Source organism: Heterodontus francisci, chromosome 46 (assembly GCF_036365525.1).
Source record: "Heterodontus francisci isolate sHetFra1 chromosome 46, sHetFra1.hap1, whole genome shotgun sequence".
NCBI classification, from domain to species: domain Eukaryota; kingdom Metazoa; phylum Chordata; class Chondrichthyes; order Heterodontiformes; family Heterodontidae; genus Heterodontus; species Heterodontus francisci.
In genome coordinates this window covers 17,086,616-17,108,284 of record NC_090416.1, presented here as the reverse complement: position 1 = coordinate 17,108,284, position 21,669 = coordinate 17,086,616, and the positions used below count along the sequence as shown (strand labels likewise).

The 21,669-nt window shown below is 53.6% G+C and overlaps 1 protein-coding gene across 4 annotated transcripts in view; it reads left to right on the top strand.

The window, feature by feature from the left end:
- The window catches only part of LOC137356820 (thrombospondin type-1 domain-containing protein 4-like), a 134,427-nt gene extending 113,133 nt beyond the window's left edge, over positions 1-21,294 (top strand). For all 4 annotated transcript variants that reach the window (XM_068022626.1, XM_068022628.1, XM_068022629.1 and 1 more), the window contains exons 8-18: positions 117-321; positions 1,806-1,972; positions 2,800-2,905; positions 4,885-5,205; positions 5,541-5,670; positions 7,288-7,492; positions 8,892-9,065; positions 9,620-9,793; positions 14,015-14,194; positions 18,192-18,336; positions 19,550-21,294. In XM_068022626.1, coding sequence (XP_067878727.1) covers positions 117-321; positions 1,806-1,972; positions 2,800-2,905; positions 4,885-5,205; positions 5,541-5,670; positions 7,288-7,492; positions 8,892-9,065; positions 9,620-9,793; positions 14,015-14,194; positions 18,192-18,336; positions 19,550-19,716 — 1,974 coding nt within the window. In that variant the 3' untranslated portion in view covers positions 19,717-21,294. The remainder of the gene's footprint in view (positions 1-116; positions 322-1,805; positions 1,973-2,799; positions 2,906-4,884; positions 5,206-5,540; positions 5,671-7,287; positions 7,493-8,891; positions 9,066-9,619; positions 9,794-14,014; positions 14,195-18,191; positions 18,337-19,549) is intronic.
- Positions 21,295-21,669: the final 375 nt, after the last annotated feature.

The window sequence follows — 21,669 nt, the reverse complement described above, 5'->3', positions numbered from 1 at the left end:
AGCTGCTTGGGATGTTTTACTCCGTTAAAGGAACTGTGTAAATGCGCCCTTGTTGTTCTTCACCTGCTGCCACCTCCTCCTTTCTGATTCTCCTCTTCGCCCTCCCTCCCCCACAGACGGCGGGCTGCGACGGGATGCTGGGATCGGCCGCACGGCCGGACAAGTGCGGAGTGTGCGGAGGAGATGGCTCCTCCTGTGAGCTGGTCTTCGGGATGTTCGAGGATTCCCATGTCAACGTCGGCTACCACAAGATCATCGAGATCCCGACCGGAGCGACTAAAATCAACGTGACCGAGATGGCCAGGAGTCGCAACTACCTGGGTGAGCAGCGGTTGCGGGGGGATGGCGGGGGGGGGGGCGGCTATTCGACCAGTGGGTGGATTCACGCTAAGCGAGTCAGTGTGTATTAACACTCTGTATCGGGAGTGAGTGGGAGCGGGGGATGGGCTGCAGAATGTGACCACTGGAGTGGTGAATTATTCCAGGGACATCTCATGACCTGTCATCGATTCGATTCTCACAGCAGGGAAGGAGGCCATTCAGCCCATCGTGCCTGTGCCGACTCTTTGACAGAGCTATCCAATCAGTCTCGCTCCCCCCTGCTCTTTCCCCCACATCCCTGCAAATTTTTCCCCTTCCAGTATTTATCCAGTTCCCCTTTTGGAAGTTACGATTGAATCTGCTTCCACCGCCCTTTCAGGCAACGCGTTCCAGATCACAACTCACTGTGTTAAAAAAAACTCTCCTCATCTCCCCCCCTCTGATTCTTTTACCAATTATCTTCAATCTGTGTCCCCCTGGTTACCGACCCTCCTGCCACTGGAAACAGTTTCTCCTTCTTTACTTCATCGAAACCCTTCCCGATTCTGAACGCCCCGATTAAATGTCCTCTTAACCTCTCCTGCTGTATGCTGTCCTGAATGAGCTGATTCTCGGGGATCTGAGTGAAGCAGTCACTGGCTGCCAACTGGGGGGTGCTTCACAGCGGAGCTCTGCTTCCCCAGATAACAGCAACAACAACAACTTGTATTTCTGTAGCACCTTTAATGTAGTCAAGTGCCCCAAGGTGCTTCACAGAGCAGACTCCGACAGAATTGGACCTCGAGCCACATCAGCAGATATCAGGGACGGGCGACCAAAAGCTCGGTCAAAGAGGTCGGTTTTAAGGAGCGTCTAAAAGGAGAGAGAGAGGCGGAGAGGTTTAGGGAGGGAATTCCAGAGCTTAGGGCCCCCAGGCAGCTGGAGGCACGGCCGCCAATGGTGGAGCGATGGGAATCGGGGGGGATGCACGAGGGGCCAGAATTGGAGGGAGCGCAGAGATCTCGGAGGGTTGTAGGGGCCGGAGGAGGTGACAGAGATAGGCAGGGGGGTGCAAGGCCATGGAAACCAGGACGGGAGCTTTAAAATCAGGGCGTTGCCGGACCTGGAGCCAGTGTAGGTCAGTGAGCACAGGGCGTGACTGGTGAATGGGACTCAGTGTGAGTTAGGACACGAGGCATCAGAATTTTGGGTGAGCTGAAGTTTAAGGAAGGGTGGCAGGTGGGAAGCCAGCCAAGAAACTCTTAGTACAGTCGGAGTCTGGAGGTGACTAAAGCGCAGATGTGAGGTTTAATGTTCATTTGCATCCCAGGGTGAGGGGCAAACCAGCACTGAGAAAAGGTCCAAACCCCTGCCCACCCTGGCCTGAACGTCTCAGTGTAACACAGGACTGCGCTGCTCCCAGCCCAACCACCAGGGGAGCCGCTGAGTGGCTTGCACTTGTATCTTTGCCAAAGCTGCTTGAATCCTTCCCCTTTCTCGTGCAGCCCTGAGGAGCCGATCAGGCCGATCGATAATCAATGGGAACTGGGCGATCGATCGGGCGGGGAAGTACGAGGCAGCCGGGACCATGTTCATGTACAAGCGACCGACCGAGACGAGCGGAGAGTCCTTTTATGCTGAGGGACCAACGACCGAGAGTCTGGATGTTTATGTAAGTGCTGGAAAACGGCGGTGCACTGGAGGGTCAGTTTGGGCCTGCACAAGGTCTGTAATACTACCCAGCCCACCAGGGGGCGACGTCAACAAAAAACCTGGCATTTCATATTACACCTTTAACACCATAAAACATCCCAAAACTCATTGCAGGAACATAACCAAACAGAGAGGTTCAACACATTGATGGCACAGTGTATAACTGTGCTCTCCCTGTCCTGGGAGTGTTTGATGGGGGACAGTGTAGAGGGAGCTTTACTCTGTATCTAACTCCGTGCTGTACCTGTCCTGGGAGTGTTTGATGGGGGACAGTGTAGAGGGAGCTTTACTCTGTATCTAACCCCCGTGCTGTACCTGTCCTGGGAGTGTTTGATGGGGACAGTGTAGAGGGAGCTTTACTGTGTATCTAACCCCGTGCTGTACCTGTCCTGGGAGTGTTTGATGGGGGACAGTGTAGAGGGAGCTTTACTCTGTATCTAACCCCTGTGCTGTACCTGTCCTGGGAGTGTTTGATGGGGACAGTGTAAAGGGAGCTTTACTCTGTATCTAACCCCTGTGCTGTACCTGTCCTGGGAGTGTTTGATGGGGGACAGTGTAGAGGGAGCTTTACTCTGTATCTAACCCCTGTGCTGTACCTGTCCTGGGAGTGTTTGATGGGGACAGTGTAAAGGGAGCTTTACTCTGTATCTAACCCCTGTACTGTACCTGTCCTGGGAGTGTTTGATGGGGGACAGTGTAGAGGGAGCTTTACTCTGTATCTAACCCCGTGCTGAGTACCAAATGTTTGTTTCCTGGTTTTAATTCCCTGACATGTTTCTCTTCCAGATGATTTTTCAGCAGGAGAATCCCGGAATTCACTACGAATTTGTTCTCCCTGTGGAAAAGCCTGCTCACCTGCCACAGAGTTCCCACCATCCCACTCAGAGCTACGGTAAGCGCTGAAATGGGATGATGAAATCAAGCCTCCTGTTGTGTTTTTGGGGACCTGCTGATGGCCTGCTGCCAGATGTGATGTGTGGCGAGCAGGGTCTCACTCACTCTTGCCTCTGAGTCAGAAGATTGTCGGTTCAAGCTCCACGCCAGATACGTGAGCACAAATTCCAGACTGACGCTTTCAGTGCAGTACTGAGCAGCACTGTCAAATGACACCTTCCTGCCTGTGCTGGCTATTTGAAAGAACTATCCAATTACTCCCACTCCTCCCCACCTCCCCCTGCTCTTTCCCCAGAGAACTGCAAAATTCACCTTTTCAACTATTTATCCAATTCCCCCTTTTGAAAGTTACTATTGAATCTGCTTCCACCGCCCTTTCAGGCAGCGCGTTCCCGATCACAACAACTCACTGTGTAGAAAAAAACTCTCCTCATCTCCCCCTCTGGTTCTTTTACCAATTATCTTCAATCTGTGTCCCTCTCTGGTTACCGACCCTCCTGTCAGTGTAAGCAGTTTCTCCTTTTCACTCCATCAAAATCCTTTTGGGCCCATAATCCAGGTTGACATTCCCAATGCCAGTACTGAGGGAGTGCTGCACTGTCAGAGGGTCAGTACTGAGGGAGTGCTGCACTGTCAGAGGGTCAGTACTGAGGGAGTGCTGCACTGTCAGAGGGTCAGTACTGAGGGAGTGCTGCACTGTCAGAGGGTCAGTACTGAGGGAGTGCTGCACTGTCGGAGGGTCAGTACTGAGGGAGTGCTGCACTGTCGGAGGGTCAGTACTGAGGGAGTGCTGCACTGTCAGAGGGTCAGTACTGAGGGAGTGCTGCACTGTCAGAGGGTCAGGACTGAGTGAGCGCCGCACTGTCGGAGGGTCAGTACTGAGGGAGCGCCGCACTGTCGGAGGGTCAGTACTGAGGGAGTGCCGCACTGTCGGAGGGTCAGTACTGAGGGAGTGCCGCACAGTCGGAGGGTCAGTACTGAGGGAGCACCGCACTGTCGGAGGGTCAGTACTGAGGGAGTGCCGCACTGTCGGAGGGTCAGTACTGAGGGAGTGCAGCACTGTCGGAGGGTCAGTACTGAGGGAGTGCCGCACAGTCGGAGGGTCAGTACTGAGGGCGCGCCGCACTGTCGGAGGGTCAGTACTGAGGGAGTGCCGCACTGTCGGAGGGTCAGTACTGAGGGAGTGCAGCACTGTCGGAGGGTCAGTACTGAGGGAGTGCCGCACAGTCGGAGGGTCAGTACTGAGGGAGTGCTGCACTGTCGGAGGGTCAGTACTGAGGGAGTGCCGCACTGTCGGAGGGTCAGTACTGAGGGAGTGCTGCACTGTCGGAGGGTCAGTACTGAGGGAGTGCTGCACTGTCGGAGGGTCAGTACTGAGGGAGTGCCGCACTGTCGGAGGGTCAGTACTGAGGGAGTGCTGCACTGTTGGAGGGTCAGTACTGAGGGAGTGCTGCACTGTCGGAGGGTCAGTACTGAGGGAGTGCCGCACTGTCGGAGGGTCAGTACTGAGGGAGTGCTGCACTGTTGGAGGGTCAGTACTGAGGGAGTGCTGCACTGTTGGAAGTGCCATCTATTGAATGAGACGTCAAAGCGATTCCACGTCTGCCCCTCTCAGGTGGATGTAGAAGATCCCATGGCCACGATTGGAAGAAGAGCGGTGGGGTGGGGGGGGGGAGTTCTCCCTGTTGTCCTGGGGCCAATATTTATCCCTGAATCAACATCACAAAAACATTATCTGTTCATTGTCCTGTTACTATTTGTGGAAGTTTGCTGTGTGCACATTAGTTGCCACACGTCCTACATTTCAACAGTGTCTACACTTCAAAAGGTTCTTCATTGACTCTGGTGTGCTTTGGGATGTCCTGACAGGGTGACACATGCTGTGTAAATGCAAGTCTTTCTTTTCATCCTGAGGCCTCTTGGAGGTCTCTTAGTGCCCACCTATTATAGTTTGTGTTGCTGTCTGATCCCCCACAGGCTCACAGACTGCAGGATATCAGAGGCCTGCGTCGGCATTGGCAAGTGGCCCAGTTGTAACACACCAGGGGAGCACTGGAACACGCCAGGGGAGCACTGGAACACGCCAGGGGAGCACTGGAACACGCCAGGGGAGCACTGGAACACGCCAGGGGAGCACTGCGACACACCAGGGGAGCCTCGTCACGCCCAGAGCCCGAGGGGGCCAGCGGGACCGGCGACTGCAGGTTTATCACACCGACACACAGGAGGATCCCGCCCAGCCTGTGCACCGCTGGATATCCCAGAGTTCTACCGAGTGCTCGGCCTCCTGTGGGAAAGGTGAGTGGCAGGGAGGGGGAATGGACCTTCCTGTGGGGGCTTTCTGCATGGGAGGGACCCCTACTCCGAGTAAGGGAGGGGGCATGGGGGTGTCCCATGCAGCAGGAAGATCCCAATTGGAATTCATTGGCTGCTTGTACTCTGAGCTGCCAGGGAGCGTTGGGGATGTGAGGAAAGCTGACAAGTTGTCGGGATTGGAGAACAGTTGCCTCGGTTGTATCAGTGATGCTGGGGGCGGTGAGCTCTCTCCCTCGAGGATTGGGATGGCGGTGGGGAATTGGGAGAGCGGACGCCTGTTTGGGAATCTCCTTCACACTTCCTGTCTCCGTCCACAGGATTCCAGTATCCCATCTTCCGCTGCGTGTCCCAGAACACACAAGAGCTGGTCCCCGACAGCCAATGCGACTCAGCATCCAAACCAGCAAGTGTGGCGGAGGCCTGTAACACCCAGCCGTGCCCCGCGTTGTAAGTATTTGCATCCCATCCCCGGTTTATTGACAGTTGCTTCCCCTGTGAGCCCAGGCGGCACCCCAAGTCAAAGTATGGGGAACAGCCACTTGAGTGACCAAGCTCGGGCGGCCGATGGCCTTCGAATCCCCCCCGCCAATCCCATGCTTTCCGGTGAATGTAAATAGAAAAAAAAGTCCGCAGAGCCTTGGCGGACTTGTGGAGCTGGGAGTCCGCGAGCTCTTTGTCCCGTCAGGGTGATACTGAAATGATCCATGTTCACAACAGTTGTCGTGTTGCTGTGCCAAGGAGAAACTGTCCGATAGTGCCACCTGCTGAGACACAACTGTACTACAGCACTCAAACTTTTAATAACAGATACCCGGGAGTGAGTTACCGACTGGAATCTAATCGAGGGGTTCGGGTGGTTTATATATAGAACAACAGATACTCGGGAGTGAGTTACAGACTGGAATCTAATCGAGGGGTTCGGGTGGTTTATATATAGAATAACAGATACCCGGGAGTGAGTTACAGACTGGAATCTAATCGAGGGGTTCGGGTGGTTTATATATAGAACAACAGATACTCGGGAGTGAGTTACAGACTGGAATCTAATCGAGGGGTTCGGGTGGTTTATATATAGAATAACAGATACCCGGGAGTGAGTTACCGACTGGAATCTAATCGAGGGGTTCGGGTGGTTTATATATAGAATAACAGATACTCGGGAGTGAGTTACAGACTGGAATCTAATCGAGGGGTTCGGGTGGTTTATATATAGAATAACAGATACCCGGGAGTGAGTTACAGACTGGAATCTAATCGAGGGGTTCGGGGTGGTTTATATATAGAATAACAGATATCCGGGAGTGAGTTACAGACTGGAATCTAATCGAGGGGTTCGGGTGGTTTATATATAGAATAACAGATACCCGGGAGTGAGTTACAGACTGGAATCTAATCGAGGGGTTCGGGTGGTTTATATATAGAATAACAGATACCTGGGAGTGAGTTACAGACTGGAATCTAATCGAGGGGTTCGGGTGGTTTATATATAGAATAACAGATACCTGGGAGTGAGTTACAGACTGGAATCTAATCGAGGGGTTCGGGTGGTTTATATATAGAATAACAGATACCCGGGAGTGAGTTACAGACTGGAATCTAATCGAGGGGTTCGGGTGGTTTATATATAGAATAACAGATACCCGGGAGTGAGTTACCGACTGGAATCTAATCGAGGGGTTCGGGTGGTTTATATATAGAATAACAGATACCCGGGAGTGAGTTACAGACTGGAATCTAATCGAGGGGTTCGGGTGGTTTGTATATAGAATAACAGATACCCGGGAGTGAGTTACAGACTGGAATCTAATCGAGGGGTGGTAGCCACTCTCTGATCTCACTCGGTTAGGGAGGGAGACAGCTGGATTGTTACACTTGTGATTCGGGGGCTTCTTGACCCCCATCTCCACTGGAGGAGCCGGTGAGTCTCCGCTCTTCTATTTCCCATGACTGGTCCGGATGATTTTCTTGCGGGTTGAAATTGTAGCGATAGATTAGAGGCAGGATTGGCCGGTTTCATTTCTTCACTAATTGTCTCTGTGTGTACATGTGTTTATGGTTGTTCAGTTGGAGTGTGGGAGCCTGGTCACAATGCAGCAAGACCTGCGGACGGGGGACTCACCACCGACAGGTGCTGTGCCGACAGGCATACGCAAACCGGACAGTAGCCGTTCACCCTCACCGCTGTGGTCACCTGGAAAAGCCCAACGCCACCCAGCCGTGCCAGGCTCGGGCCTGTACCCACTGGCAGATACAGACGGACTGGGAATCGGTAAATAAAACACCAAGCTTGTCTTCCTTTGATCCATGTCGCCCGCCCCCCACCCCCCCCCCACATCTAACCTCCTCCGCTGTTCAAATCCCTCCATGACTTCTCCCCATCCCTACCTCTGTCACCTCCTCCAGACTCGCACCTTCCGAAATTGCTGCGCCTCTCCGATTCCGACCTTTTGTCCTCCGATTCCCATCGCTCCACCATTGGCGGCCGTGCCTTCAAGGTCCTAAGCTCTGGAATTCCCTCCCTGTACCGCTCGGTGTCTTCACTTCTCTCTCCTCCTTTGCGGCTCAGTATCACATTCTCATGAAGCGCCTTGGGACGTATTACTACATTAAAGGCGCTATGTAAGTGCAAGTTATTCAGCAGGACCACCTATTTCCACCTCTGTAACATGACCAGTCTCTGCCCCTGTCTCAGCTCCTCCGCTGCTGAAACCCTCGCCTGTTATTGTCACCCTCCAGACTCTGCTCCTCTTCACTTTTCCCCTCTAGTTTTTCCCTCGGTCCCAACCCCTCCCTCGTCCTAGACACACTCCCTCCTCCTCTCAGTTGAGTGTGTCCTATTTTAACTCATTCTTCCCAGAGTCCTCAAACTGTGTCCTTTCCTGCCTCACTTTTCTCCCCCTCCCTCCCTATAATCTACAGACCATTTAAAAAACAAAAGAAAATCACTGTCTCAGGTTTTACAAAGTACGACAAAACATTTCCAGTACAGAAACAGGCCGTTCGGCCCATCTGCTCCGTGCTGGTCTTTCTGCTCCACATGAGCCTCCTCCCACCCCCTCTTCATCTCACCCTATCCCCATATCCTTCCATTCCTTTCTCCCTCGTGTGTTTATCCAGCTTCCCCTTAAATGTATCTCTGCTATTCCCCCTCAACCACTCCCTGTGGTAGCGAGTTCCACATTCTCACCACTCTCTGGGGAAAGAAGTTTCTCCTGAATTCCCCATTGGATTTATTAGTGACTGTCTGATATTGATAACCTCCCCCCTAGTTCTGATCTTGCCCACAAGTGGAAACTTCTCGACATCAATCCTCTCAAAACCCCTTCATAATTCATAACTCCTATCAAATCACTCCTCAGTCTCTTTTCTGGAGAAAAGTGCTCCAGGCTGCTCAATCTTTCCTTGGCGGTATAAACTCTCCACTCTGGTCTAACTCGAGTTGAAACTTTTTGCACCGTTGCCAATATTTCTTTATTCTTCTGATAAGATGGTGACCAGAAATGCTCTGTAAGTGTGGTTTCAGCAGCAAATGTGGTGGTTCCTGCCTCACAAATCTTCAGGCTAGGTTCCTCAGTGATGATTAACATTGACCCCCCCCATCCCCGCCACCTGTTTGTGCCCCGGCTGGTTTTTCCACGTCCCTGACGCCCTTGTGTCGCTGCCCGCAGTGTTCCGTCCCCTGCGGAGTCGGGCAGAGGAAGAGGAGCATCCGCTGCGTCAGTAACCAGGGCACCGTGGTGGGCGAGGGGGAGTGCAGCGCCAAGCAGAAGCCCACCGACAGCGAGACTTGCGATATGGGCCCGTGTGTCAGGAGCTGGTTCTACACCGACTGGAGCAGCCAGGTAGGTGGGGGGGGGGGGTTGGATGGGGGTCGTTGCAGAACGGGATCAGTCAGTACGAAAGGGGTACGGTCAGTGTGACGGTTATCTGACTGCAATCGGGAGCTAACAATCCTATTCTCTGATAATCTGGAGATTGGGAGTTGAAATCGCACTCGGTAAAAACCTGGAAATAAAAAAGCTGGTCCCGGGCAAAGTGACCATCAAGCTGTCGGATTGTCTTAACTCAGCTGGTTCACTAACGTCCTTTTAAGAAGGAAACCTACTGTCTTTACCCGGAGAATTGATACTTAAAGAGGAATTACTTGAAGCTGTGTCCGCTTCAGCACTTGACTGGTGGGAAGACTCCAGCAGGTGTGAGTCCCAAGTCCAGCCTAGCTTGGCATCTGCCAGACGCTGCCTCAGCGGACTTGTCAGTAGGAGAAGGAAAGCTACACATCAGCAGAGACACTTGTGGTGGTGGGGGCAGGGCCGGGTGGGGGACCCTGGGGCAGTGATCATGACACTGAGCTTCGTTAACCACCCCCCCACCTCCCCCCGCGTGCTCTATGTTACAGTGCTCCGTGGAATGTGGGGTCGGCGTGCAGAAGAGGTCGGTCCTGTGTTTAACCAATTACGCCAACGACCCGTCTCCGGAGAGCTGTGAGGGCGCCAGGCCTCCTGACACACGAGCGTGCAGTCGCCCGCACTGCCAACGCCAAGTCCAGTGGTACACCAGCCCGTGGAGCCAGGTGGGTGACTCCAGGATAGTCAGCGGGTGAGTCCTGTGGGGAACAAGGTCTTGGAACCTGCCAGAAGGGTCACAACCCTTGTAGGGGCTGGAGGAGGTTACAGAGATAGGGAGGGGTGTAGGGGCTGCAAGGAGGTTACAGAGATAGGGAGGGGTGCAGGGACTGCAAGGAGGTTACAGAGATAGGGAGGGGTGTCGGGGCTGGAGGAGGTTACAGAGATAGGGAGGGGTGTCGGGGCTGGAGGAGGTTACAGAGATAGGGAGGGGTGTCGGGGCTGGAGGAGGTTACAGAGATAGGGAGGGGTGTCGGGGCTGGAGGAGGTGACAGATAGGGAGGGGTGTCGGGGCTGCAAGGAGGTTACAGAGATAGGGAGGGGTGTAGAGGGCTGGAGGAGGTGACAGAGATAGGGAGGGGTGTAGGGGCTGCAAGGAGGTTACAGAGATAGGGAGGGGTGTAGAGGGCTGGAGGAGGTGACAGAGACAGGGAGGGGTGTAGGGGCTGCAGGAGGTTACAGAGACAGGGAGGGGTGTAGGGGATGGAGGAGATGACAGAGATAGGGAGGGGTGTAGGGGCTGGAGGAGGTGGCAGAGATAGGGAGGGGTGTAGGGGCTGGAGGAGGTGAGAGAGATAGGGAGGGGTGTAGGGGCTGGAGGAGGTGACTAAGATAGGGAGGGGTGTAGGGGCTGGAGGAGGTGACTAAGATAGGGAGGGGTGTAGGGGCTGGAGGAGGTGACTAAGATAGGGAGGGGTGTAGGGGCTGGAGGAGATGACAGAGATAGGGAGGGGTGTAGGGGCTGGAGGAGGTGACTGAGATAGGGAGGGGTGTAGGGGCTGGCGGAGGTTACAGAGATAGGGAGGGGTGTAGGGGCTGGAGGAGGTTACAGAGATAGGGAGGGGTGTCGGGGATGGAGGAGGTTACAGAGATAGGGAGGGGTGTAGGGGCTGGAGGAGGTTACAGAGATAGGGAGGGGTGTAGGGGCTGGAGGAGATGACAGAGATAGGGAGGGGTGTCGGGGATGGAGGAGGTTACAGAGATAGGGTGGGGTGTAGGGACCGGAGGAGGTTCCAGAGATAGGGAGGGGTGTAGGGGCTGGAGGAGATGACTGAGATAGGGAGGGGTGTAGGGGCTGGAGGAGATGACAGAGATAGGGAGGGGTGTAGGGGCTGGAGGAGGTTACAGAGATAGGGAGGAGTGTAGGGGCTGGAAGAGATGACAGGGATAGGGAGGGGTGTAGGGGCTGGAGGAGGTGACTGAGATAGGGAGGGGTGTAGGGGCTGGAGGAGATGACAGAGATAGGGAGGGGTGCAGGGGCTGGAGGAGGTTACAGAGATAGGGAGGGTGTAGCGGCTGGAGGAGATGACAGAGATAGGGAGGGGTGTAGGGGCTGGATGAGGTTACAGAGATAGGGAGGGGTGTCGGGGCTGCAAGGAGGTTACAGAGATAGGGAGGGGTGTAGAGGGCTGGAGGAGGTGACAGAGACAGGGAGGGGTGTAGGGGCTGCAGGAGGTTACAGAGACAGGGAGGGGTGTAGGGGATGGAGGAGATGACAGAGATAGGGAGGGGTGTAGGGGCTGGAGGAGGTGGCAGAGATAGGGAGGGGTGTAGGGGCTGGAGGAGGTGAGAGAGATAGGGAGGGGTGTAGGGGCTGGAGGAGGTGACTAAGATAGGGAGGGGTGTAGGGGCTGGAGGAGATGACAGAGATAGGGAGGGGTGTAGGGGCTGGAGGAGGTGACTGAGATAGGGAGGGGTGTTGGGGCTGGAGGAGATGACAGAGATAGGGAGGGGTGTAGGGGCTGGAGGAGGTTCCAGAGATAGGGAGGGGTGTAGGGGCTGGAGGAGGTTACAGAGATAGGGAGGGGTGTCGGGGCTGCAAGGGGGTTACAGAGATAGGGAGGGGTGTAGAGGGCTGGAGGAGGTGACAGAGACAGGGAGGGGTGTAGGGGCTGCAGGAGGTTACAGAGACAGGGAGGGGTGTAGGGGATGGAGGAGATGACAGAGATAGGGAGGGGTGTAGGGGCTGGAGGAGGTGGCAGAGATAGGGAGGGGTGTAGGGGCTGGAGGAGGTGAGAGAGATAGGGAGGGGTGTAGGGGCTGGAGGAGGTGACTAAGATAGGGAGGGGTGTAGGGGCTGGAGGAGGTGACTAAGATAGGGAGGGGTGTAGGGGCTGGAGGAGGTGACTAAGATAGGGAGGGGTGTAGGGGCTGGAGGAGATGACAGAGATAGGGAGGGGTGTAGGGGCTGGAGGAGGTGACTGAGATAGGGAGGGGTGTAGGGGCTGGAGGAGGTTACAGAGATAGGGAGGGGTGTCGGGGATGGAGGAGGTTACAGAGATAGGGAGGGGTGTAGGGGCTGGAGGAGGTTACAGAGATAGGGAGGGGTGTAGGGGCTGGAGGAGATGACAGAGATAGGGAGGGGTGTCGGGGATGGAGGAGGTTACAGAGATAGGGTGGGGTGTAGGGACCGGAGGAGGTTCCAGAGATAGGGAGGGGTGTAGGGGCTGGAGGAGATGACTGAGATAGGGAGGGGTGTAGGGGCTGGAGGAGATGACAGAGATAGGGAGGGGTGTAGGGGCTGGAGGAGGTTACAGAGATAGGGAGGAGTGTAGGGGCTGGAAGAGATGACAGGGATAGGGAGGGGTGTAGGGGCTGGAGGAGGTGACTGAGATAGGGAGGGGTGTAGGGGCTGGAGGAGATGACAGAGATAGGGAGGGGTGCAGGGGCTGGAGGAGGTTACAGAGATAGGGAGGGTGTAGCGGCTGGAGGAGATGACAGAGATAGGGAGGGGTGTAGGGGCTGGATGAGGTTACAGAGATAGGGAGGGGTGTCGGGGCTGCAAGGAGGTTACAGAGATAGGGAGGGGTGTAGAGGGCTGGAGGAGGTGACAGAGACAGGGAGGGGTGTAGGGGCTGCAGGAGGTTACAGAGACAGGGAGGGGTGTAGGGGATGGAGGAGATGACAGAGATAGGGAGGGGTGTAGGGGCTGGAGGAGGTGGCAGAGATAGGGAGGGGTGTAGGGGCTGGAGGAGGTGAGAGAGATAGGGAGGGGTGTAGGGGCTGGAGGAGGTGACTAAGATAGGGAGGGGTGTAGGGGCTGGAGGAGATGACAGAGATAGGGAGGGGTGTAGGGGCTGGAGGAGGTGACTGAGATAGGGAGGGGTGTTGGGGCTGGAGGAGATGACAGAGATAGGGAGGGGTGTAGGGGCTGGAGGAGGTTCCAGAGATAGGGAGGGGTGTAGGGGCTGGAGGAGGTTACAGAGATAGGGAGGGGTGTCGGGGCTGCAAGGGGGTTACAGAGATAGGGAGGGGTGTAGAGGGCTGGAGGAGGTGACAGAGACAGGGAGGGGTGTAGGGGCTGCAGGAGGTTACAGAGACAGGGAGGGGTGTAGGGGATGGAGGAGATGACAGAGATAGGGAGGGGTGTAGGGGCTGGAGGAGGTGGCAGAGATAGGGAGGGGTGTAGGGGCTGGAGGAGGTGAGAGAGATAGGGAGGGGTGTAGGGGCTGGAGGAGATGACAGAGATAGGGAGGGGTGTAGGGGCTGGAGGAGGTGACTGAGATAGGGAGGGGTGTAGGGGCTGGAGGAGATGACAGAGATAGGGAGGGGTGTAGGGGCTGGAGGAGGTTACAGAGATAGGGAGGGGTTTCGGGGCTGGAGGAGGTTACAGAGATAGGGAGGGGTGTAGGGGCTGGAGGAGATGACAGAGATAGGGAGGGGTGTCGGGGATGGAGGAGGTTACAGAGATCGGGTGGGGTGTCGGGACCGGAGGAGGTTCCAGAGATAGGGAGGGGTGTAGGGGCTGGAGGAGGTTACAGAGATAGGGAGGGGTGTCGGGGATGGAGGAGGTTACAGCGATAGGGAGGGGTGTAGGGGCTGTAGGAGGTTACAGAGATAGGGAGGGGTGTCGGGGATGGAGGAGGTTACAGAGATAGGGAGGGGTGTAGGGGCTGGAGGAGGTTACAGAGATAGGGAGGGGTGTCGGGGATGGAGGAGGTTACAGCGATAGGGAGGGGTGTAGGGGCTGGAGGAGGTTACAGAGATAGGGAGGGGTGTCGGGGATGGAGGAGGTTGCAGAGATAGGGAGGGGTGTAGGGACCGGAGGAGGTTAGAGAGATAGGGAGGGGTGTCGGGGATGGAGGAGGTTACAGAGATAGGGAGGGGTGTCGGGGATGGAGGAGGTTCTTGCAGCTATTTTAACACTTTCCTTTTTTTTTCTCTCCTAGTGTCCTGTTCCATGTGGGAACGGAACCCAGAATCGGGACCTCATCTGTGTTGTCAAATTGGGAAACAACTTCACTGTGACGGCCCGGTCAGACTGCGCGCACCTGGATAAACCTTCCTCTGTGCAGTCGTGCAGTGCCGGGCCCTGTGGAACCAGGTGGTTTACAACAGGCTGGAGTGAGGTGAGCAGCAGCTGCTGAGGAACACCGAAGCTGTAGCAGGGTGGGAAGGGATACATCCAGCTGGATGAGGAGGTTGAGGGGAGGGAATTCCACATTTTGGACAGGAGTCCAACCATCTTCCAGAGAGCTGCACCCCTCGGGTAAAATAAATAATGCCCAGGACTTCACTTGGCCAGGACTGAAACAAAGAGGTGTGTAGCAGCCCCTTCAGTTGCAGTTAACAGTGGATGACACTCTCACTCTCCCTCGCCTCGGAGTCAGAAGGTTGTGGGATCGAGCCCTGCTCCAGAGACTTCAGTATGGAATCCAGGCCGACACTCCCAATGCCAGCACTGTGGGGGTGGCTGCACTGTTGGTTCTGTCTTTGGGATGAAACGTTAAACCGATGTCCCACCTGCTGTCTCGGATGAACATTAGAAATCCCATGGGCGCTAAATTCAAGAGGTGAGGTGAGAGTGACTGCCCTTGACATCAAGGCAGCATTTGACCGAGTATGGCATCAAGGAGCCCTAGCAAAACTGGAGTCAATGGGAATCAGGGGGGAAACCCTCCACTGGCTGGAGTCATACCTAGTGCAAAGGAAGATGGTTGTGGTTGTTGGAGGTCAATCATCTCAGTCCCAGGACATCACTGCAGGAGTTCCTCAGGGTAGTGTCCTAGGCCCAACCATCTTCAGCTGCTTCATCAATGACCTTCCTTCAATCATAAGGTCAGAAGTGGGGATGTTCGCTGATGATTGCACAATGTTCAGCACCATTCGTGACTCCTCAGATACTGAAGCAGTCCGTGCAGAAATGCAGCAAGACCTGGACAATAATATAAAAGCAAAATACTGCGGATGCTGGAAATCTGAAATAAAAACAAGAAATGCTGGAACCACTCAGCAGGTCTGGCGGCATCTGTGGAAAGAGAAGCAGAGTTAACGTTTCAGGTCAGGGACCCTTCTTCGGAACTCAGACCTGGACAATATCCAGGCTTGGGCTGATAAGTGGCAAGTAACATTCGCACCACACAAGTGCCAGGTAATGACCATCTCCAACAAGAGAGAATCTAACCATCTCCCCTTGACATTCAATGGCACTACCATCGCTGAATCCCCCACTATCAACATCCTGGGGGTCACCATTGACCAGAAACTGAACTGGAGTAGCCACATAAATACCGTGGCTACAAGAGCAGGTCAGTGGCTGGGAATCCTGTGGCGAGTAACTCACCTCCTGACTCCCCAAAGCCTGTCCACCATCTACAAGGCACAAGTCAGGAGTGTGATGGAATACTCTCCACTTGCCTGGATGGGTGCAGCTCCAACAACACTCAAGAAGCACGACACCATCCAGGACAAAGCAGCCCGCTTGATTGGCACCCCATCCACAAACATTCACTCCCTCCAACACCGATGCACAGTGGCAGCAGTGTGTACCATCGACATGATGCACTGCAGCAACTCACCAAGACTCCTTCGACAGCACCTTCCAAACCCACGACCTTTACCACCTAAAAGGACACGGGCAGCAGATGCATGGGAACACCACCACCTGCAAGCTCCCCTCCAAGTCACACACCATCCTGACTTGGAACTGTATCGGCCGTTCCTTCACTGTCGCTGAGTCAAAATCCTGGAACTCCCTTCCTAACAGCACTGTGGGTGTACCTACACCACATGGACTGCAGCAGTTCAAGAAGGCAGCTCACCACCACCTTCTCAAAGAATGGACAACAAACACTGGCCTTGCCAGCAATGCTCATATCCCATGAAGAAATGGAAAAGAAACTATTTGAAGAAGACGAGTCCTCTCTGCCACTGCACGATGTCATGGCTGATCTGCACCTCAGCTCTACCTACTCGCCTCGGCTCCACGCAGGAACATAAGAAACAGGAGCAGGAGTAGGCCATTCAGCCCCTCAAGCCTGTTCTACTATTCAGTAAGATCATCAGTGATTTGATCTTGGCCTCAACTCCACTTTCCTGCCTGCCCCCCATAACCCTTGACTCCCCTACAGTTCAAAAAACTCTCCAACTCAGCCTTGAATATATTCAATGACCCAGCCTCCACTGCTCCCTGGGGAAGAGAATTCCAAAGATTAATGACCCTCAGAGAAGAAATTCCTCCTCATCTCCGTCTTAAATGGGAGATCCCGTATTCTGTAACTGTTCCCCCTAGTTCTAGATTCTCCCACGAGGGGAAACATCCTCTCAGTATCTACCCTGTCAAGCCCCTTCAGAACCTTACACATTTCAATAAGATCACCTCTCATTCTTCTAAACTCTAATGAGTACAGGCCCAAACTGCTCAACCTTTCCTCATAAGACAATCCCTTCATCCCAGGAATCAGCCAAGTGAACCTTCTCTGAACTGCTTCTAATGCAAGTATATCCCTCCTTAAATAAGGAGACCAAAACTGTATGCAGTATTCTAGGTGCGGTCTCACCAATGCCCGGTACAGTTGTAGCAAGATGTCCCTACTTTTATACTCCATCCCCATTGCAATAAATACCAACATTCCATTTCTCTTCCTAATTACTTGCTGAACCTGCATGTTAACATTTTGTGATTCATGTACAAGGACACCCAGATCCCTCTGTACTGCAGCATTCTGCAGTCTCTCTCCATGTAAATAATATTCTGCTTTTCTATTCTTCCTGCCAAAGTGGACAACCTCACATTTTCCCACATTATACTCCATCTGGCAAATTTTTGCCCCCTCACTGAGGAGTGACGAGGAAACGTTTTTTCACCTCGAGGGGGATAGGAACCTGAAACTCACTGTATGAAAGGGTGGTAGAGACAGAAACTCTCACCACCTTTAAAAAGTACTTGCATGTGACCTGCAGGGATATAGACCGAGTGCATTAGACTGGGTGGCTGTTTGTCGACGGGCATGGACACGATGGGCCGAATGGCCTCCTTCTGTGTTGTAAATTTTCTCTGATTCTGTCTCACTTAACCTGTCTATATCCCTTTGCAGACTCTTTGTCCTCCTCTCAACTTGCTTTCCTACCTATCTTTGTATCGTCAGCAAATGTGGCTGCACTGCACTCGGTCCCTTCATCCAAGTCGTTAATCGAGATCATAAATGGTTGAGGCCCCAGCAATGATCCCTGCGGCACTCCACTAGTTACAGTTTGCCGTGCTGAAAATGCCCCATTTATCTTGACTCTCTTTCCTGTTTGTTAACCAATCCTCTGTCCTTGTTAATATATTACCCCCAACACCATGAGCTCTTATTTTGTGTAGTAACCTTTTATGTGGCACCTTAAGGAAATCTAAATACACTACATCTACTGGTTCCCCTCTATCCACCCTGCTTGTTACATCCCTTGATACTCTTTCCTAACAAAGCCCATCAATCTTGAAAGCTCCAATTGACCCCTCAGCCTCGACAGCTTTTTGGGGGAGAAAGTTCCAGACTCCCCCTTTGTGTGAAAAAGTGCTTCCTGACATCGCCCCTGAATGGCCTGGCTCGAATTTTAAGTTTCTGCCCCCTTGTTCCAGACTCTTCCCCCACCAGAGGAAATAGTTTCTCTCTATCGACCCTATCGAATCCTTTAATCATCTTAAACCCCTCGATTAGATCACCCCCTTAATCTTCTACACTCGAGGGAAGACAAGCCCGGTCTGTGTGACCTGTCCCTGTAATTTAACCCCTGGTATTATCCTGGTGAATCTACACTGCATCCTATCCAAGGCCAGTATATCCTTGGTGAGGTGCAGTGCCTGGAGCTGAACACAGTTACTCCAGATGGAGTCTGACCAGAGGAATTCTCCTCGGTAATCCTGTCTCAACCAACATCACTGAAAAAGTAAAACAGGTTAAATTCGCCTCATTGCTGTTTGTGGGTCCTTGCAGCTTTGGATTCACTTGGTCGAGACGTGACGAGGGTTTTTATAAATAGAAGTCTTGTGATTTGAGAAAGGATGGTGGCTGGTCTTTGTGGAGGCCAGAGGGCAAATGAGAAACCGATTTACTGACGCCACTGCTCTTTGTCCAATGACAGTGCTCAAAATCGTGCATGGGAGGGGTCCAGGTGAGAGAGGTGAGGTGCCTGGACAACGCAGGCTTTCCCAGCAGCCTTTGTGATGTCGCAGGGAAGCCCGATGACCAACGGATATGCCACACCCACCCCTGCATCCCTGAGCTTGGTGAGTGAGCGAGCGAGTGGCCGGGCACTGTGTGTAACTCCTGCCCTGGAACAGCAAGGCCTGGTTGGGCGGAGGGGAGGGGTTGCTTTGTGTGATGGTTCAGTCAGTGTCTGAGAACTCTCCTGATCGCTGGCCAATGGACGTGTATCGTCCCAGATTGCTGACTGGTTAGCGCTCAATGGGTGGACCTCAATCCCTGATCCCTGATTGGTCACGGTTCTATGAATGAACTGAGCTCCCAGATCCCTGATTGGATGAGTCCGAGGACACCGATTGGTGAGAGGCACCAGTCAAACACTGAGGGAAATGCTTTTCCAATCAACCTATTAAACCCGGGCAGTCAGTTGCCAACTCTGCTTGGCACATTCCTGGAGATTTCATCACATGACCCCCTGCTTCTAACTGCCATGCCCCTAGGCACACACGTCATTGGTCCAATTTGTCTTCCCACGGCCAATCGGAAAGCATCAAAATGATTCCTCATTACCTGATTGGCTGGCTGGCTGTCAAACAATCTTTTCCCCAAATCGCCAATATTTTTATTATTAATTTTTTAAAAAGGTATCTTTTTAACACCCATTTTCTCCAGGATTGCTCATAGCATTTGACCCCCAGTCCACCCAGCCCGATCCACACACACATCACAATATAGCCGCCCCCATCCCACCCGAAAGCAATGGGATCTCCTGGGAGAGGCATAAAATACAGATTTTAAACACCGGCCACTTTGCTTGGGGGGTTTGAAATATCCGGGAAATCTGTCTCCGAGCCATCAGAACTAGTCCAGGAGATCGCTCTGGCCCGGAATTCCCTATTTTTTTGTGCGAGCCGATCGCCAGCGCAGCCAGAAACAGTTCCAGCTCTCGCACAAAGGAATTCAGCGCAGGGGTTGACTGGCTGTTTTGGGGATTCATTAAATCCCTGGGAAAAGAACCACATCCTGCGCATCCAGCCTTGATCTGGTCTTGTGCAACCTAATATTCTTCAACTCCTGGTGATCCCAAGCCCATCCTGGAGAGCTGGAGCCATTGGGGGCGGGAGAGGGGGGGCCATTCAGCCCCTCTAGCCTGCTCCGCCATTCAGTCAGACCATGACTGAACCCTCTGTATCAACTCCACTTTGCTGCCCGATTTTCCCCATCTCGCCTTGATGAATGTTGTTCTTCAGTTGCAGGGTCACTGGGCTAACATTGTCTTCTGTCAATTCCTTTCAGATGAAAACTGCAAGGACAAGTATTACAACTGCCCCGTGGTGGTGCAGGCACGCCTCTGTGTCTACTCTTACTATAAAATGGTGTGTTGTGCGTCCTGCACTCACGCCGAGCGGAGAGCGTCTGACCCACGACGCCAGGACCTGTCAGGGCGGAGAGGAGGAGCTTGAGGGGAACTTTTTTTGTTTTTGAAGTTTTTAAGCCAGATCTGTAAGTTTGTCAGCGTCATTCCCTGGCTCTGCACAGCGGTTACCAGGGTAACGGCTAATCCTCACTGCTTGGTGAGTGCCTGCCCGATAACCACAACCAATTTCTATCAGACGCAAAAATTAGTTTCCCGCTAAAACCATGTACCCGGACCAGGATTCTGCTGAAATCTATTTATTTATTTATTATATATAAAATGGCTGCGGTTGAGACTCTGATTCACACTTTCATCCTTCCCCTTTCCCAAGCTTGTTCTGATTTCCCAAACTATCACCAGTGGAGGATGCCTCGTCCAAGCCCCCCCACCTCACCTTCCTGAACTCAAGTGGAAAGGCTTAACATTCAAGAGGTAAATCTTCCTGCCATTCAACCCCTCACCTGTAGAATCCAACCCTCCCCGTCTCCCCTCCGACCCGCACCCTCCCTTCCGACCGTCCCCGTCTCCCCTCCGACCCGCACCCTCCCCTCTGACCGTCCCCTTCACCCCTCCGACTGTACCGCTCCTCCCACCTCCCCACTTTCCTCCGTCCTCACCCCCATTGCTCTGCCTATGAGCAGTACTCCTCTAAGCTCTACTCCCATTGCTGCTGTGCTCGATATCTCCTGGCTGACCAGCTCTTCCTCATCACTGTTCCTCTTCACCTGCATTTAACTATTGGAAAGGTTGAAGCCATTGTTTTCGGTCCCCGCTCCAAACTCCATTCCCTAGCCACCGACTCCATCCCTCCCTGGCAACAGTCTGAGCTTAGGTCAGTCTGGTTGCAACCTTTGTGTCATATTTGACCCATGGCTAAGCTTCCAACCTCATATCTGTGCCATCACTAAGACCACCGATTTCCACCTCTGTAACATCGTCCGACTTCGCCCCTGTCTCAGCTCATCTGCTGCTGAAACCCTCATTCACACCTTTGTTACCTCTAGATTTGACTATTCCAACACACTCCTGGCTGGTCTCCCACATTCTACCGTCCATAAACGTGCGGTCATCCAAAACTCTGCTGCTCAGGTCTTAACTCGCACCAAGTCCCGTTCCCCTCTCACCCCTCCGTTCTCACTGACCGACATTGGCACTCAGTCAAACAACGTCTTAAATTTAAAATTCTCATCCTTGTTTTCAAATCCCGCCATGGCCTCACCCCTCCCTATCTCTGTAACCTCCTCCGGTCTCTACACCCTCCCTATCTCTGTAACCTCCTCCAGCCCCAACACCCCTCCCTATCTCTGTAACCTCCTCCAGCCCCAACACCCCTCCCTATCTCTGTAATCTCCTCCAGTCTCTACACCCTCCCTATCTCTGTAACCTCCTCCAGCCCCAACACCCCTCCCTATCTCTGTAACCTCCTCCAGTCTCTACACCCTCCCTATCTCTGTAACCTCCTCCAGCCCCAACACCCCTCCCTATCTCTGTAACCTCCTCCAGCCCCAACACCCCTCCCTATCTCTGTAATCTCCTCCAGCCCCTACACCCCTCCCTATCTCTGTAATCTCCTCCAGCCCCTACACCCTCCCTATCTCTGTAACCTCCTCCAGTCTCTACACCCTCCCTATCTCTGTAACCTCCTCCAGTCCCTACACCACTATCTCTGTAACCTCCTCCAGCCCCAACATCCCTCCCTATCTCTGTAACCTCCTCCAGCCCCAACACCCCTCCCTATCTCTGTAACCTCCTCCAGTCTCTACACCGCTCCCTATCTCTGTAACCTCCTCCAGTCCCTACACCCCTCCCTATCTCTGTAACCTCCTCCAGTCCCTACACCCCTCCCTATCTCTGTAACCTCCTCCAGCCCCAACACCCCTCCCTATCTCTGTAACCTCCTCCAGCCCCAACATCCCTCCCTATCTCTGTAACCTCCTCCAGCCCCAACACCCCTCCCTATCTCTGTAACCTCCTCCAGTCTCTACACCGCTCCCTATCT